This window comes from Giraffa tippelskirchi, chromosome X (assembly GCF_054371585.1).
Source record: "Giraffa tippelskirchi isolate mGirTip1 chromosome X, T2T-mGirTip1v1.2.pri, whole genome shotgun sequence".
NCBI classification, from domain to species: Eukaryota; Metazoa; Chordata; class Mammalia; order Artiodactyla; family Giraffidae; genus Giraffa; species Giraffa tippelskirchi.
The window spans coordinates 99,827,567-99,843,450 of NC_137289.1; the positions used below are offsets into that span (position 1 = coordinate 99,827,567).

Genomic DNA, 15,884 nt, shown 5'->3' on the forward strand with positions numbered 1-15,884 from the left:
ATTAGCAGGACAGGCAGGGCTAACTTCCAACTGCCCCTCTACCCCCCAATATGGTGTGACAGATGTTGCCAGATGTCATGGTAGCAGCTTAAACCTATTAGTCACTATAATCCAAATAGAATGTAATTAACTCTATAATTTTGAGCTATGCAATTTTAAGTTCAATCTCTTAAGAATGACTCATAAAGCCTTCTGTGATCTGGCCCCTGCTGACCTCTCCAACACCCCCACCTTCCTCCTGACCCCATTTTTCTGCTCCAGACATTCAACACTTTAGTTTACAGAACAAGGCATGCTCTCTCACACCTCTAAGCATGCTGTTCTCACTGCTTGGAACTCCCTTCTGTGTACTGCCTGGCTGGCTAAATCACTCTACAAGTCTCCAGTTCATCACTCCTTGTTCTGTAGAACTTTCCCTGAGGATTGCGAACAGGTTCTTCGTTTCTATTATACTTTGTTGGGTTCCTCCCTTTTGGGTGCAGTTGAGTTAATCATACCCCAGAGTCCACAAAACTTTTATGATCACTGTCTGTACAAGACGTTTCCCTTGTCTTCTTGGGTTCAATCAGGTTTCTACTCCTATTATGTTCCCTACAGTGAGCAAACACACTGAAGTGATGTACATTATATACAGATAGGTAGATGCATACATATGTATATAACCTTAAAGTGCATATACTTATAAAATGTCACTTTTAAATTTACACAAATGTACAGTGTTATAAATTTATCCTTGTTACCGCCTGTAAATCTAGTTCTTGTCTGAACAGAGTATTCCATAGTCTGTACAGTCATCACATTTAACTTGTATTTCCCTGCAGTGACAGCTGTCTACATTGCCATCAACATCCCACTACCACAAGTACGCCAAGATGAACTCTGAATCTGTCTCTTGGAGACCCGGTGGCCAAAACTCTCTGGGATACTGATGCAAGGAGCGGCTTTGCTAAGTCAAGGGGCTCATGCAGACTTATTTTCACCAAATGTTGCTAGGTTGTTTTAATTTGCATTTATCTGATTAGGAATGAGACTGAACATCAACTCACGGTTATCAGCCATTTGAGCTTCTCTTTCCATGAAATGCTATATACGAATACATCCTCGGTCCATTTTTCTACTGGATGTCTAGGTTTTTTTTCTTCTTGTTGATCTACAGTTCTTCGAACATTTTCCTCTGTACTTTCTATCTACCTAAAAAGTACAGCATCATTCTGAAATTGCTAATCTACTTGTTCGTCTCCTCCACTACTCCAAAACTCCCTGAGGACAGGGACAGTCTCTGATTCAATTCTATATCCCTTGAGCCTGGCTTGGGGGTAGGAGACCAATGAATTGTTACAATATGGGTGATGGGCTGACTGAAGCCCAGGATTCAAGGGGTGACCTCCTTCAGAGATACTGTCATGTTCATCTCTCTTACTCATATCTCCCCACTGTTTCCAATACCTAGCACAGGAAAACTTGGCACAAGGTTGGTTGAACAAATGAATAATTAAAGTGGGAAAGAAAAGAGAAACTTGCTTTGTTCTTACTATTCTTCCAACCTAGAACTTTGGCTCTCCTCTCACTCAACACCTATTAGGATAATGACAATAATAAAAGCTAGTATCTATTGGGAGTTCCCTGGGTGGTTCTAGTGGTTAGGCTTTCACTGCTGTAGCCTATTATCTACTGCTCTTAGTAGGTGCTAAGTATCATGCTAAATACTTTATAAGGATTAAGCCCAACCTCTGATCCACCTGACAATCTGAGATAGGTATCATTATTATCCCATCTGACACATAAGGCAATTGGGGCCTAGAGAGGTCACTACTCAAGATAAATGAACCTTGGAGCTGGGATTTTAATCCAGGTAAACCATGTTTAAAGCTGGCACTCTTAATCCCTATACTGCTTCCCTGATGTCCCTGTTCTTTAAAGGTGACTACAATAAAAGTCCATCATTCTAAAAGCTGCTGCTTACCTTATGATGGCATTTGACTCCCCAGATGTCAGGCTAGGGGCTCAAGGATACCTCAATCTCCCCCTTCTACCCAGACTTCCACCTACCGCTTCTTGGCGATTTCATTCTGCCGCTTCACCTTCTCTTCCTCAAACTCCCGGATATTGCGCACACCAATCTCCCGACAAAACTCTTCAAATACCTCATCCTCTACCTAAGAAGAGAAGCAAGGGAGAGAAAGGGCCCTTTGGGTCAGAGTACTGCTTCCAATCCTAGTCCTGCCCGTGCTGGGCAGGTCCATCCTCTACCAACCTGGTTCATCTTCTCCTTTAAGTCTTTCATTTCCCTCTCTCGGCTCTGGATGATTCTCTTGATATCATTGATTCGAGGCCCAAAGTTGGCTAGCTCACTCTCCAGTTTGGACTTTTCCTGTAAGAAATGGAGTTGAGAGGACAAAAGAGACCAGGATCCTTAGAGAAAAGGAGCCAGCCACCCTGTGTGTACCAGTCCCATGGACAAAAAGGGCTAACTCTCCACACACTGAGAACCTGACTTAGCACTGCTCCACTCAAGGCTGCATCATCTCTCACTTGAACCATCATATGGCTTCCTTCCCTGGCCTCCAGTCTGCCAGCTTCAATCCAAAAGGCTGGGCACACAATAAACATTGTTCTTTACAGGTCTACACTTCCCTCATCTATAACCCCTGGGGTCAGGCGTGTCCTGGAATTTAGACTTTTTGATTTTAGAAAAATGATATATATACCACATATTACATAACACCTCCAGAGTGGTCTAGGGAAGCACCCATAATCAAACACATTAATATAGCTAGAAAAGTACCTCCACTCACGGGGACTGAAATATCTGTAGCTCACTTTCAAAACTCAGAAGAAACTCAAATATTTGTTGAATGAATTAATTAGGTAAATAGCACCTAACATTTACTGAACATCCACTTGGTACAAGCAATCAGTCTAAATACTTCACATGTATTAACTCATTCAATCTGTGCAAGGACCCTATAATTCTAACTCCCACTTTACAGATTAAGGTGAAAAAAATGGACACTGAGAGGTTTGTTTTTGTTTGGTGTTTGTTTCGTTCTGTTTTTTGAGTATCTGTAATACATGCATTTGAAAAAGACGTTTCTGGAATATATTTTTCAAAAAACTCTTACAAACCAATATAAAAATGAGCAAAAGATTTGAACATTGAGAGGTTTAGTAACTTGCCTAACGTCATAGAGCCAAGACCTAAACCCCTGACTGTCTAACTCTATGCCATCTATTCCTGGTTTTCAGGAACAGACTGGGAGGAGAGAGGGAAGAGGGACAACTTCCCCACCCCTAGAAAAGCCTAGACCAGGAATGTGAGGATGGCCATTGGTGAACAGGGCTGAAGGTCAGGCCCCACCTGCAGATTAAGGGCCAGATGCCGTGTCTTGGTCTGTTCTAGGTCACTCTGTGAGTACTTGAGCCGCATCTGCAGTCCATGGGCCTGAGACTGCACCTGACGTAGTTCTGCCTCTTTTCGCTTTGCCTTCATCTGCTCCTGAAGTGGACAAGAGGGAAAGGCTAAGGTGGTAAGAAGGTGGCCGGCTGGCCTGGGCTTAGGACCCCCATTCCTAGGGACAGCCCTGCCTGTGGCTTACCTTCAGCTCTTCTGTCAACCGCTCCTTCTTCTCTTTCAACTTGTCTACTGCTTTCTCATCCCAGCGTCGGGCCTTGGCCTTCAGGTCACTGGCCCCACCAGAGATCACCCCTGACTTCTGGAACAGGGTCCCATCCAGTGCCACTGTCTAAATACAGCAGGGAAAAGAGAGAAGGGGGAGAAGCTGAACAAAGGAATCGCCAATACTAAGCCTATCCAGTTACAATGTGGTGAGGGAATCCATACCTTGTGGCGCTGGTGGCCTCCAAAGGCAATGCGGCGGGCATCCTCCACATTGTCACAGACAAGGGCATTGCCACAAGCATACTGCAGGGCCTTTTTGATGTGAGGTGGCTCATAGCGAATCACATCAATCACCAGCTTTGCCCCCTTCAGCTCCCGGAGTTTCTCATCTGTAGGTTTTACCTGTAAGAAAAAGCTTAGTTAAGTGGCTGAACATGGAGGACTAGGAGGAGCAGCCCTCTCACAATGCCCTGACCCCATCACCACCAGCCTCACCTCCAGGTAATCAAGAGGCAAGAAAGTCTCAGGCTCCCCACGCTGCTCCTTGATATACTGAATGCAGTCCCGGCCTGTCTTCTCTGAGTCCACAATAATGGCATCCATGTTCTTACCCAAAACCTTGGTTACTGCAATCTGATACTTCTTTTGTGTGGGCTGGCAGAGGTCAATGAGGCGGCCGTACTAAGGAAAGTCAGAAGAGTGAAGCATGAAGCTTTTGAGAGCTGGCTCAGGAATCCTAATTCCCAGCTTAGAAGGGGGATGGCAGGTCAGAATCTCTATCAGGAGCACAGCCCCCAAACTATGGAAAAAAGGCCTACTCTAGCCCCAGAGCAACAACAACTTCAGGCAGTCATGTCTGAATCCAGAATCATCTTTCTAAACCTCACTTTTACCATTTCACAGACCACTGCCACCGCAGGCATTATGCAACTTAATTGGGTTCCACAAATAAAGAGCACAATAAATGCAACGCACTTGAATCATCCCACACATTACATTTATTGTGTACTTTATTTCTACTATTATTACATCAGCTCCACCTCAGATCATCAGGCATTAGATCCTGGAGGTTGGGGACTCATGATCTATGGAAATCATGAAGAAATATTTGTAGAACCCAATTAAGTTGAACCCAGGGATGGAATTACGGCAACAGAGGGATAATATTCAGGGAATCTGGGAACTCAGGATTTCGTTCAAGAGGCCAAGAGATCTGATAAAACCTAGTAAATGAGCTGACTGTTATATGCCGAAGGAGCTCACACTGAAGCCTGCACAGAGCTATTGATACATTCTGGGAACTTATTCCTGCCCCGCAGCCCCTTCCCTTTCCCAAAGGCCTCCTCAGTTTCTCCACCTCCCATAGAAGAGTGGACACAAGCAAGACAAAACTTTCAGAAAGATACAACTGGTGTGACGAAAAGAACACAAGGTTAAGAGTCAGAACAAGTTGGGTTTGAATTGCAGTTCTTATACATATAAGCTATGCTGTTTTGAGCAAGTCATGTAATCTCTCTGACCCTCAGTTTTCCCCAGTTGTAAAAATGGGATTAGCAATCCTGTCCTCACGGGGCTGCTGGGAAAATTTTCTGACAGTGAGTATGAAAGAAACTGGTCAGGAAATGAGTTCCCTTTCCACTCTTACCACAGAACCAGGGTACAGGCGCTTGATGCTTTCCATAATTTCTGCCTTTCGCTGTTGGCGGCTGCTCTCCTGGCGGTCGATGCGAGCATCCCCCAGCTGCTCCATTACCTGGTTCAGCTCCTTATTGATCTCATCAATACGCCGCTTGGCCATCTCCACCTCCTCTGTCAGCTCCCCCTCTAGTTTCTTCTGTTCCTCTAGAGACTGCCTACAAAGTAAGGAAATACTGGGGTTATCCTGGCTGGCCAGAAAATATTCCTGGCCGAGAGGGACTATGAGGGTCCTTCCTAGGGAGGGGCAGGACAGGTAGGGTTCATAAGAACAGGCCTGGAGGTAAGAGGGGATGTTACAAAGCCACATACTTGCTGGTTGTGATGTATTCCTCTAGTTTCTCAATCCGTTTCTGATTCTCTTCAATCTCCCGAAGCTTTTGCTTGATCTTGGCCTGGGAGAGAGGCAAAGACACTACATCACCATAGGCTGAGCAAATTAAGGCCAAGACCATGGAGCCCTGGCTCATCCCCCATATGCCTACTCATCCTAAGAGCCTAACAATCACAGACAATCTGTCACTAGTATCACTATTAAAAATCGGATGCACAAAACAGCATTCAGTGTGTCTCTGCTAACTGATGGGGCCACCATGGGCCCTATGAGACCCTCTCACAGGTGTTCTACCCAGCCTGGAACACCTTCCTCACCAATCAGGGAGGCTCAAACCAAGACAAAGTAAGGCTTTCTCATCTATAAAACGCAGGTAACCTCCACTTCACAGAATACACATTAAGTGCTTAACATGTATTAGCCACTAATTCTATGTGTGTGTGCACTCAATTGCTCAGTCATTTCCTACTCTTTGCGGCCCCATGGACTCTAGCCTGCCAGGCTCCTCTGTCCATGGACTTTTCCAGGCAAGAATACTGGAGTGCTTTGCCATTTCCTACTCCAGAGGATCTTTCTGACCCAGGGATTGAACCCTTATCTCCTGAATTGGCAGGTGGATTCTTGGGAAGCGCCTAGCTATTAAATACTAATAAAATAGCTATTAATGCCTAATACCTTCTTTTAAACATTTAAAACTGCTTAGTACAATACCTGGAACATTGTAGGCTCTTGGAATATTATAATAATTTTCCATCCTTCCTATTATTTTACTATTATTGTTATTAGGAAGACAGTAAGTGAAGTATACTTGAAAGTGTGGGCTTCTGGGACTTCCCTGGTGGTCCAGTGGCTAGGACTCTATTCTTCCACTGCAGGGGGCGCAGATTCAACCCCTGGTCAGAGAACTAAGATTCCACATGCCACAAGGTGCAGCCAAAAAAAAACCCAAAAAAGTGTGGGCTACACTGCCCAGGTTCATATCCCAGTTCTGCCAGTTAATAACCCTAGGCAGGGACGTCCCTGGTAGTCCTGTGGTTAAGAATTCACCTGCCAATGCAGGGGACAGAGGTTCGATCCCTGGTCCAGAAGATCCCACATGCTGCAGAGCAACTAAGCCCATGTTCCACCGACTACTGAGCCAGCATTCTGGAGCCCAAGAGCCACAACTATTGAAGCCCGTGGGCCCTAGAGCCCGTGCACCGCAAAAAGAGAAGCCACTGCAATGAGAAGCCTGAGCACTGCAACTAGAGAAAGCCTGCAAGCAGCAACTAAGACCCAGGACAGCCAAAAATAAAATAGACAAATAAATAAATCTTTTAAAAGATGACTGCATATATGTAAAAAACAGTGCCTAGCACACAGTAGGAGCTTGCCTTTTGTTGTTTAGTCGCTATGTCCAACTCTTTTGAGATCCAATGGACTGTAGCCCGCCAGGCTCCTCTGTCCATGGAATTTCCCAGGCAAGAATACTAGAATGGGTTGCCATTTACTTCTCCAGGGGAATGTTCCTGACCCAGGGACCAAACCTGTGTCTCCTGCATTGGCAGGCAGATTCTTTACCACTTAGCCACCAGGGAAGCCCCATGCTAGATGTTAACTATGGTCATTACTGTTAAGACTATCGTCACTTCCTTTTGTCTGGACCATCACCTCTAATCCTGTAAGGCATGCCCACCTCTGTCTCTACTTTCTTCCGTTCTTCCAGATCTAGCCGGTCCTGGTCAGCCTTCTGGTCTCGATTGAACTTCTCCAGCTCCTGGGCCAGGGTAGCTGCTCTCTTACTGGCTTCTTCTTTCAAGCGGTGATATTTCTTCACCTGTGTCAGGGACAGGGATGACCAAATCAGTCCTGTCAGCCTAGCAATCTATTTGCCCATCCCCCTACCCCTCAGAGCTTACCTGATTCTCCTCCAGGGTCAAATCTCTGCCCTGACTCTGACTTTCCTCTTCCATCCGTTCCTCAAACTCCTGCCGAGCTTTCTCCACTGACAGCATCTCCTTTTCCAGCTCATCCATGTCACCTTTACGCTTCTTATAATGCTTCTGAGCATTCTGTAGTGACTTTTTGGCTGCTTCCAGCTTCTTGATTTTGTGAGAAGTATTTTCTTTGGCCTTGATGTACTGAGGCCGCTTCTGGTTCAGCTCTGAGTCCTTCTCCCTTTCACCAGAGGGGAGGGGGAACCAATTAGCTCAGTGGGAGAAGGGAGGGTTCCAAGGCTTTTTAATCCAAAGGGGGATTAGGCACTTCCCTTCCAAGCCTCAGGGAAGTGCCTAAAAGAACAGGGCTGATGCCCCACAGATCCTGTGATGGCTTCAGCCTGGCATTCCAGCCACTCTAGAAGGTAAAGCTACCACCCCTGCCTCAACCCTAGCCAGGCCAGACCTCTCGGTAAGAACTCCCAAGAGTACCCTGTGTTCACGTAACTGTTCCCCGTCTGATCTAACCTTTTCAAATTTCTGTCCTTTGAACTTCAAGCTCCAGTTGTCCTCTTCTAGGAAGGGACTATCAGTCACGAGTGGCTTCCCATCACTTCTTCTTGGCAAAGCCACCACCCTTTTCAAGTTCTCCTCTTCTGAGTACCTATCTACACGGAGTCTGAGTACTTAAATACTCTATTTGTCTAACATGCAAGTCAAGAAATGTGCCTGATTCTAGCCAAAGCCAAGTCAAGGGGAAGATGCTTTCCACAAGTCGCAGGCTCAGTCCTGCCACTTACTTGATCTCCTTCTCAATCTGCTGTTGTTCCCGCATCATTTTGCCCAGCTCCTTCTTCTTCTCCTTCAGCTCATCCTCTACCTTGTCCATCCGCTTCTTGTCCTTCTCTATCTCCTTGTTCTTAGAGGCCAGTTCTTTGTTGAGCTTCTCAATTTCCACTTCATTATGATAAAGTTTGAAAAGCTGCAACTGTACCTGAGCTCGCACCACCTCATCCTTCAGGCGCTGGTATCGGTCAGCCTGTGCAAATAGGGGTGTGGAGGCAGGGGTGCATCAGTGAGGCACTGGCTTCATCCTGGCCTCTCAGATCCCAGAGGCAACCTGGCCACCTACCTCTTCTTTTTCTTGTTTGGCCTCCTTGCGTTCAGCTGCGATGTTTTTTTTGCGATGGTAATTAAACTGTGTGTCCTCTTCAGCTTTTACCATTTCCTTTTTTCGCTTGTCATATTCCTGGGCCAGCTCCCCGGAGCGACTGATCTCTTCAAAAAGAGCTGTCCTCTCTTTGGGGTTTTTCATGGCAATAGATTCCACAGCACCCTAGTAAAGGTCAAAACACTCTCCCCACTTAGACACTACTCAGTTCAGTTCCCCTACCCACTCCATCATTCAGAAAATGTTCATTGATCCCTTCCCCACAGCGGGTGCCACATTTCACCACTGAGCTTTGAGGACATCCCCTGCCTTTTAAGGTACATGGGGAACAGAAGAAATAGAAGCAGAGACAACGCCATGTGTTATGTGCAGTGACAGCAGGAGCACATAAAAAGAACTAAATGAAGCTTGAGTGTAGATGGCTGGTAGGGGTATCTATGTGGGAAGGTTTCCCAAAGGTGACAACTGTGTCTGGAAGATGGGGAAAAAACTAAACAAAAAAGTAAGAGAGACGAGGTTATTCCACACAGAGGAAAATTAGTATTGCAAAGTCTGCAGGCCAAAGAAAGCAGGCAAATTTGGGGAACTGTAAAAAGTTTAATTAGGCTGGAGTGCAGGGCTAGAAGAGTATTGGCAGATGAGGGTAGTGAGGTGAGCAAGAGCCAAAGCGGGGCTGTTTCATGAATGACAGGAGTTGGATTTCATGCTAAGGCAATGGTTCTCAAATTTTAGTGTGCATCATAATAACCTGGAGCACCTGGAAAAACACAAACTGCTGGGCCTCACCCCACAGTCTCTGCCCCTATCGGTCTGGGGTAGGGCCTGAGAATGTGCAGTTCTAACATGTCCCCAGTCGATGCCAATCTGGAGACTACAATTTGAGAACTGCCATCAGAAGGCAGTGAGAAATCACTGACATGTTTTAAGAGGAAGGAATATTTGTGCTCTCATAAGATGAATTTTAGGGGATGAACAGGAGGGGGTCAGACTGGAGTCAGGAAGCCCAGTGAGGAAGCTGCTACATTAGTTCAGAGAGAGATGATGAAGCCAGAGATGGAGCAAGTCCAGTGGGGATAGGAAAAAAAGTAGATAACCAACAACTGTTTAAAGTGCCCATCTGAAGAGAAGCCACCACAATGAGAAGACTGCACACCACACAGGCACACACACACGGTAGGTCCTGCTTGCCCAACAAGAGAAAAGCCCAAACAGCAACAAACACCCAACACAGTCAAAAAAAAAAAAAAAAAAAAAAAACGCCCACCTGGAAGACGAGGAAGTTACGAGCTTTGATAAGAATGCCCAACTTCTCTAATTCCTCACTGTACTCATGTAGCTGGACCACTTTGTTGTTGATCTTGTACTCAGAGGAACCTCCTACAAGACAATACATGAGTTAGCCAAGGGTCAGGCCTCCCTCCTACCCCAACAAACTAGTCTAGCCACCCCTGTGGACCCAAGGAGAACCTTGTGGCCAGCCTCACCCACCAACAATGACACGGGCAAACGTGCGGTCCTCAGCACCCTCTTCAGAGTAGACCATGCTGACAAAGGCCCGGTTGGCTGCTGGTTTGCCCACAGGAGCTCCGTGGATCAGGTCCCTTAGGGTCTTTACCCGCAGGTTGCTGGTTTTCTCACCCAACACAAAGCTGATGGCATCCATAAGATTTGACTTACCTAAAGGAGGACATGACAAAGTAGAGGAGGGGAAATAAGGGGAGGGGGGAAAAGGAATAAAAGAGACACTGAGAACAGAAACGCCCTCTAATCACTCAGTGCTTAGACTATCAGGAGGACAAAATACTGCTTTGCCCCTGTAAAGACTAGGCCTGACCAAAGCCCTGGATCAAAGGCTTAGAAAAATAGCTCCTTTGAAGTTACTACTTACAATAGCCAAAAACTAGAACCCCAATTAAGGAAATGATATATTCACAAAATAGATCATTCTACATTTTTTTTTTTTTGGCCTTACTGCAAGGCATGTAGGATCTTAGTTCCCCAACCAGGAAATGAACCCACATTACCTGCATTGGAAGTGCAGGGTCCTAACCACTGGACCACCAGGGAAGTCCTCTACAACCTTTGATGACATGGGAAGATGCCCACAAACAGGAGAAACAAGCATGATACAAAACTCAACACAGTTTGATTTCAACCAAGTTTAAAAACAAACAAACAAAAACACGGGATGAGGGAAGGAGGAAAATGCAGAGCTGTTGTTGGACAAGTATAGTCTTTTGCAAGATAAAAAAGTTCAGAAGACTGGTTGCATAAAAATGTGAATATATTTAACACTACTGAATTGTACACTCAGAAACGGTGAAGATGGTAAATTTTACGTTATGTGTATTTTAACATTTTTAAAAAGGCATGTCTTTATAGTGATACATGAAGTACACAGCATAACTATGAAGTATCTTTCCAAAAATATTCAACCTGAATCTAAACAGACCTTTAGACCTACCCCTCAGTTTATAAGAAATACAGCAGTTAGAGAAACATGGTAAATGACAGCATGAGGAAAACTTTAAGGCAAACACAGAATGTGGAATGTTCTACAAGAAAACTAGTTTGGTCTTTTTAAAAAGTCAGTGTCTTTTGGAGAGGACCATTCCACTGGAGAAGGGCATGGCAAGCCACTTCAGTATTCTTGCCTTGAGAATCCCATGAACAGTATGAAAAGGCAAAAAGAAAGGACACTGAAAGATGAACTCCCCAGGTCGGTAGGTGCCCAATATGCTACTGGAGATCAGTGGAGAAATAACTCCAAAAAGAATGATGGGATGGAGCCAAAGCAAAAAGTATACCCAGCTATGGATGTGACTGGTGACAGAAGCAAAGTCCGATGCTATGAAGAGCAATATTGCATATGAACCTGGAATGTTAGGTCCATGAATCAAGGCAAATTGGAAGTGGTCAAACAGGAGATGGCAAGAGTGAACGTCGACATTCTAGGGATCAGCGAACTAAGATGGACTGGAATGGGTGAATTTAACTCAGATGACCATTATATCTACTACTGTGGGCAGGAATCCCTTAGAAGAAACGGAGTAGCCATGATGGTCAACAAAAGAGTCTGAAATGCAGTACTTGGGTGCAATCTCAAAAATGACAGAATGATCTCTGTTCGTTTCCAAGGCAAACCATTCAATATCACGGTAATCCAAGTTTATGCCCCAATCAGTAATACTGAAGAAGCTGAACTTGAACAGTTCTATGAAGACCTACAAGACCTTTCAGAACTAACACCCTCAAAAGATGTCCTTTTCATTATAGGCGACTGGAATGTAAAAGTAGGAAGTCAGGAAACACCTGGTGTAACAGGCAAATTTGGCCTTGGAGTACAGAATGAAGCAGGGCAAAGGCTAACAGAGTTTTGCCAAGAGAACACATTGGTCGTAGCACACACCCTCTTCCAACAACACAAGAGAAGACTCTACACATGGGCATCACCAGATGGTCAACACTGAAATCAGACTGATTATATTATTTGCAGCCAAAGATGGAGAAGCTCTATACAGTCAGCAAAAACAAGACCGGGAGCTGACTGTGGCTCAGATCGTGAACTCCTTATTGCCAAATTAAGACTTAAATTGAAGAAAGTAGGGAAAACCACTAGACCATTCAGGTATGACCTAAATCAAATCCCTTATGATTATACAGTGGAAGTGACAACTAGATTGAAGGGACTAGACCTGATAGAGTGCCTGATGAACTATGGACAGAGGTTGGCGACACTGTACAGGAGACAGGGATCAAGACCATCCCCATGGAAAAGAAATGCAAAAAAGCAAAACGGTTGTCTGAGGAGGCCTTACAAATAGCTGGGAAAAGAAGAGAAGCGAAAAGCAAAGGAAAAAAGGAAAGATATTCCCATTTGAATGTAGAGTTCCAAAGAATAGCAAGGAGAGATAAGAAAGACTTCCTTAGTGATCAATGCAAACAAATAGAGGAAAAAGACAGAATGGGAAAGACTAGAGATCTCTTCAAGAAAATTAGAGCTACCAAGGGAACATTTCATGCAAAGATGGGCTCAATAAAGGACAGAAATGGTATGGACCTAACAGAAGCAGAAGATATTAAGAAGAGGTGGCAAGAATACACAGAAGAACTGTACAAAAAAGATCTTCACGACCCAGATAATCACGATGGTGTGATCACTCACCTAGAGCCAGACATCCTGGAATGTGAAGTCAAGTGGGCCTTAGAAAGCATCACTACGAACAAAGCTAGTGGAGGTGATGGAATTCCAGTTGAGCTATTTCTGATTCTGAATGATGCTGTGAAAGTGCTGCACTCGATATGCCAGCAAATCTGGAAAACTCAGCAGTGGCCACAGAACTGGAAAAGGTCAGTTTTCATCCCAATCCCAAAGAAAGGCAATGCCAAACAATGCTCAAACTACCGCACAATTGCAGTCATCTCACACGCTAGTAAAGTAATACTCAAAATTTTCCAAGCCAGGCTTCAGCAATACGTGAACTGTGAACTTCCAGATGTTCAAGCTGGTTTTAGAAAAGGCAGAGGAACCGGATATCAAATTGCCAACATCCACTGGATCATTGAAAAAGCAAGAGAGTTCCAGAAAAGCATCTATTTCTGCTTTATTGACTATGCCAAAGCCTTTGACCGTGTGGATCACAATAAACTGTGGAAAATTCTGAAAGAGATGGGAATACCAGACCATCTGACCTGTCTCTTGAGAAACCTGTATGCAGGTCAGGAAGCAACAGTTAGAACTGGACATGGAACAACAGACTGGTTCCAAATAGGAAAAGGAGTACATCAAGGCTGTATATTGTCACCCTGCTTATTTAACTTCTATGCAGAGTACATCATTAGAAACGCTGGGCTGGAAGAAACACAAGCTGGAATCAAGATTGCCGGGAGAAATATCAATAACCTCAGATATGCAGATGACACCACCCTTATGGCAGAAAGTGAAGAAGAACTAAAGAGCCTCTTGATGAAAGTGAAAGAGGAGAGTAAAAAAGTTGGCTTAAAGCTCAACGTTCAGAAAACTAAGATCATGGCATCTGGTCCCATCACTTCATGGCAAATAGATGGGGAAACAGTGCAAACAGTGTCAGACTTTATTTTTTTGGGCTCCAAAATCACTTCAGATGGTGATTGCAGCCATGAAATTAAAAGATGCTTACTCCTTGGAAGGAAGGTTATGACCAACCTAGATAGCATATTTAAAAGCAGAGACATTACTTTGCCAACAAAGGTCCGTCTAGTCAAGGCTATGGTGTTTCCAGTGGTCACGTATGGATGTGAGAGCTGGACGGTAAAGAAAGCTGAGCGCTGCAGAATTGATGCTTTTGAACTGTGGTGTTGGAGAAGACTCTTGAGAGTCCCTTGGATTGTAAGGAGATCAGTACTGGGTGTTCATTGGAAGGACTGAAGTTGAAGCTGAAACTCCAATACTTTGGCCACCTGATGCGAAGAGTTGACTCACTGGAAAAGACCCTAATGCTGGGAAGGATTGGGGGCAGGAGGAGAAGGGGACGACAGAGGATGAGATGGCTAGATGGCATCACCGACCCGATGGACATGGGTTTGGGTATACTCCGGGAGTTGGTGATGGACAGGGAGGCTTGGCGTGCTGCAATTCATGGGGTCGCAAAGAATCGGACACGACTGAGCGACTGAACTGAACTGAGCTTCCCTGGTGGCAGAGTCGGTAAAGAATCTGCCTGCAATGCAGGAGACCTGGGTTTGATCCTTGGGTTGGGAAGATCCCTTAGAAAAGGGAATGGCAATCTAATCCACTATTCTTGCCTGAAAAGTCTATGGACAGAGGAGCCTGGCAGGCTACAGTCCATGGGGTTGCAAAGAGTCAGACACGACTGAGCAACTAACATTTAGTTGACTTTCCTTTCCCTCACCTGGAAAATCTTAAAAACATGACTCATGGGTAAGCAGTGCTTGGCACATAGTTCTCTGTGGGAGTGGTAGCAGCACACATGTGACAGGCACAGGTTGTGATCCTGGCTCTGAGAATTAAGTGTGCAGGTGATGACAAACTGTTGTGCCTCAGTATTCTCATCTATAAAACAAAGATAATGACCCTCCCTCCTAGGGTCACTGTGAGAATTTAAATGTAAAATGTCCCAATAAGTAAAGTACTGATACTTGTCACATAGTGGGTGCTCAATAAATGACAATCCTATCCTATCCAAACCAGGTCTGGACTCTTAGCTTGGTTTCCCTCATCACAGCAGGACTAGCACAACATGCAGATGAGGAGTCAGTCTTTTAGGCAACCCATTTCCAACCTTTGGGCTTCTCCCATGCTCTCCAAGGATGACAAGAACATTACACAATCAAAGGCCTCCCTACCTGCAACCATTCAATATTGTAAACATTTTTATAACATGCATTATGATCTTAACAATGATACAATGTTTCAAGGAATGTCTTCTTTGGGGAACTCCACAGGCCAATGGTGAAGATACCAAAATATATACCATGAATTCAAGACAGAATAAAAGTTAACATGTACCAGGTGTCTAGAGCAGAAATTCACTGAAGGGAATCAAGGAAAGTCTTGTGAGTTGCACACTAAAGAACAGGTAAGGGAGGGTCAGTCAGACCAAGGGTTTTTTTTGGAATACTTGCGCATACAAATTTACCCATGTTGAGGGGACTGAATGCCAAGAGGTGCATCCTGGCTCTTTCCACAGGGGCCACCACACCAAAACCCTAAGAAACTGCAATGGAACTTCAAGCATTAGCCATCTAAGAAGATGGGGGGGAGTGGAGTGGTTTTGCCCCTCCCCCCAGGGGACAATTTGGTAATGTCTAGAGACATTTTTGATTATCACACCTGAGTCATGGGGGGTGGTGCTGTCACCTAGTGGGTAAAAGCTTAGGAAGCCACTAAATATCTTACAATGCACAGGATGGACTCCAGAGCAAAGAATTATCTCACTGGAAATGCCAATAGTGCTGCTATAGAGAAACCCTGCTTAATTGAGAGCGAAATCTAGGCAAGGTCATCAGTTAGAGCTACTTCAACAAGGGCAGTCCCTCAGGCTAGGAAGTGATTTAGCTAGAACACCTCTGAGGTGGAGGAACACAGGAGGATTCCAAAGAGATAGCTAATGCAGGCAGACAGGAGGAATCCTTGGTGTATAATTTAGA

General features: G+C 44.9%; 1 protein-coding gene across 16 annotated transcripts in view; it reads right to left on the reverse strand.

The window, feature by feature from the left end:
* Positions 1 to 15,884, reverse strand: part of SMC1A (structural maintenance of chromosomes 1A) — a 48,069-nt gene that overhangs the window by 29,407 nt on the left and 2,778 nt on the right. For 8 of the 16 annotated variants that reach the window (XR_014075775.1, XR_014075774.1, XM_081565436.1 and 5 more), the window contains exons 2-15: positions 10,224 to 10,412; positions 10,000 to 10,112; positions 8,697 to 8,900; positions 8,365 to 8,603; positions 7,547 to 7,805; positions 7,324 to 7,464; positions 5,627 to 5,709; positions 5,265 to 5,472; positions 4,115 to 4,300; positions 3,842 to 4,021; positions 3,597 to 3,743; positions 3,359 to 3,496; positions 2,251 to 2,371; positions 2,050 to 2,152 (exon numbers count right to left, since the gene is read on the reverse strand). Coding sequence is in view for 13 of the 16 variants with exons in the window: in XM_081565436.1 (XP_081421562.1) it covers positions 2,050 to 2,152; positions 2,251 to 2,371; positions 3,359 to 3,496; positions 3,597 to 3,743; positions 3,842 to 4,021; positions 4,115 to 4,300; positions 5,265 to 5,472; positions 5,627 to 5,709; positions 7,324 to 7,464; positions 7,547 to 7,805; positions 8,365 to 8,603; positions 8,697 to 8,900; positions 10,000 to 10,112; positions 10,224 to 10,412 (2,311 nt within the window). In the remaining 3 variants the exon portion in view is untranslated. Of the gene's footprint in view, positions 1 to 2,049; positions 2,157 to 2,250; positions 2,372 to 3,358; positions 3,497 to 3,596; positions 3,744 to 3,841; positions 4,022 to 4,114; positions 4,301 to 5,264; positions 5,473 to 5,622; positions 5,710 to 7,323; positions 7,465 to 7,546; positions 7,806 to 8,364; positions 8,604 to 8,696; positions 8,901 to 9,999; positions 10,113 to 10,223; positions 10,413 to 15,884 lie in introns of all 16 variants that reach the window. The other 8 variants (XR_014075776.1, XM_081565437.1, XM_081565439.1 and 5 more) reach the window with 3 other exon arrangements.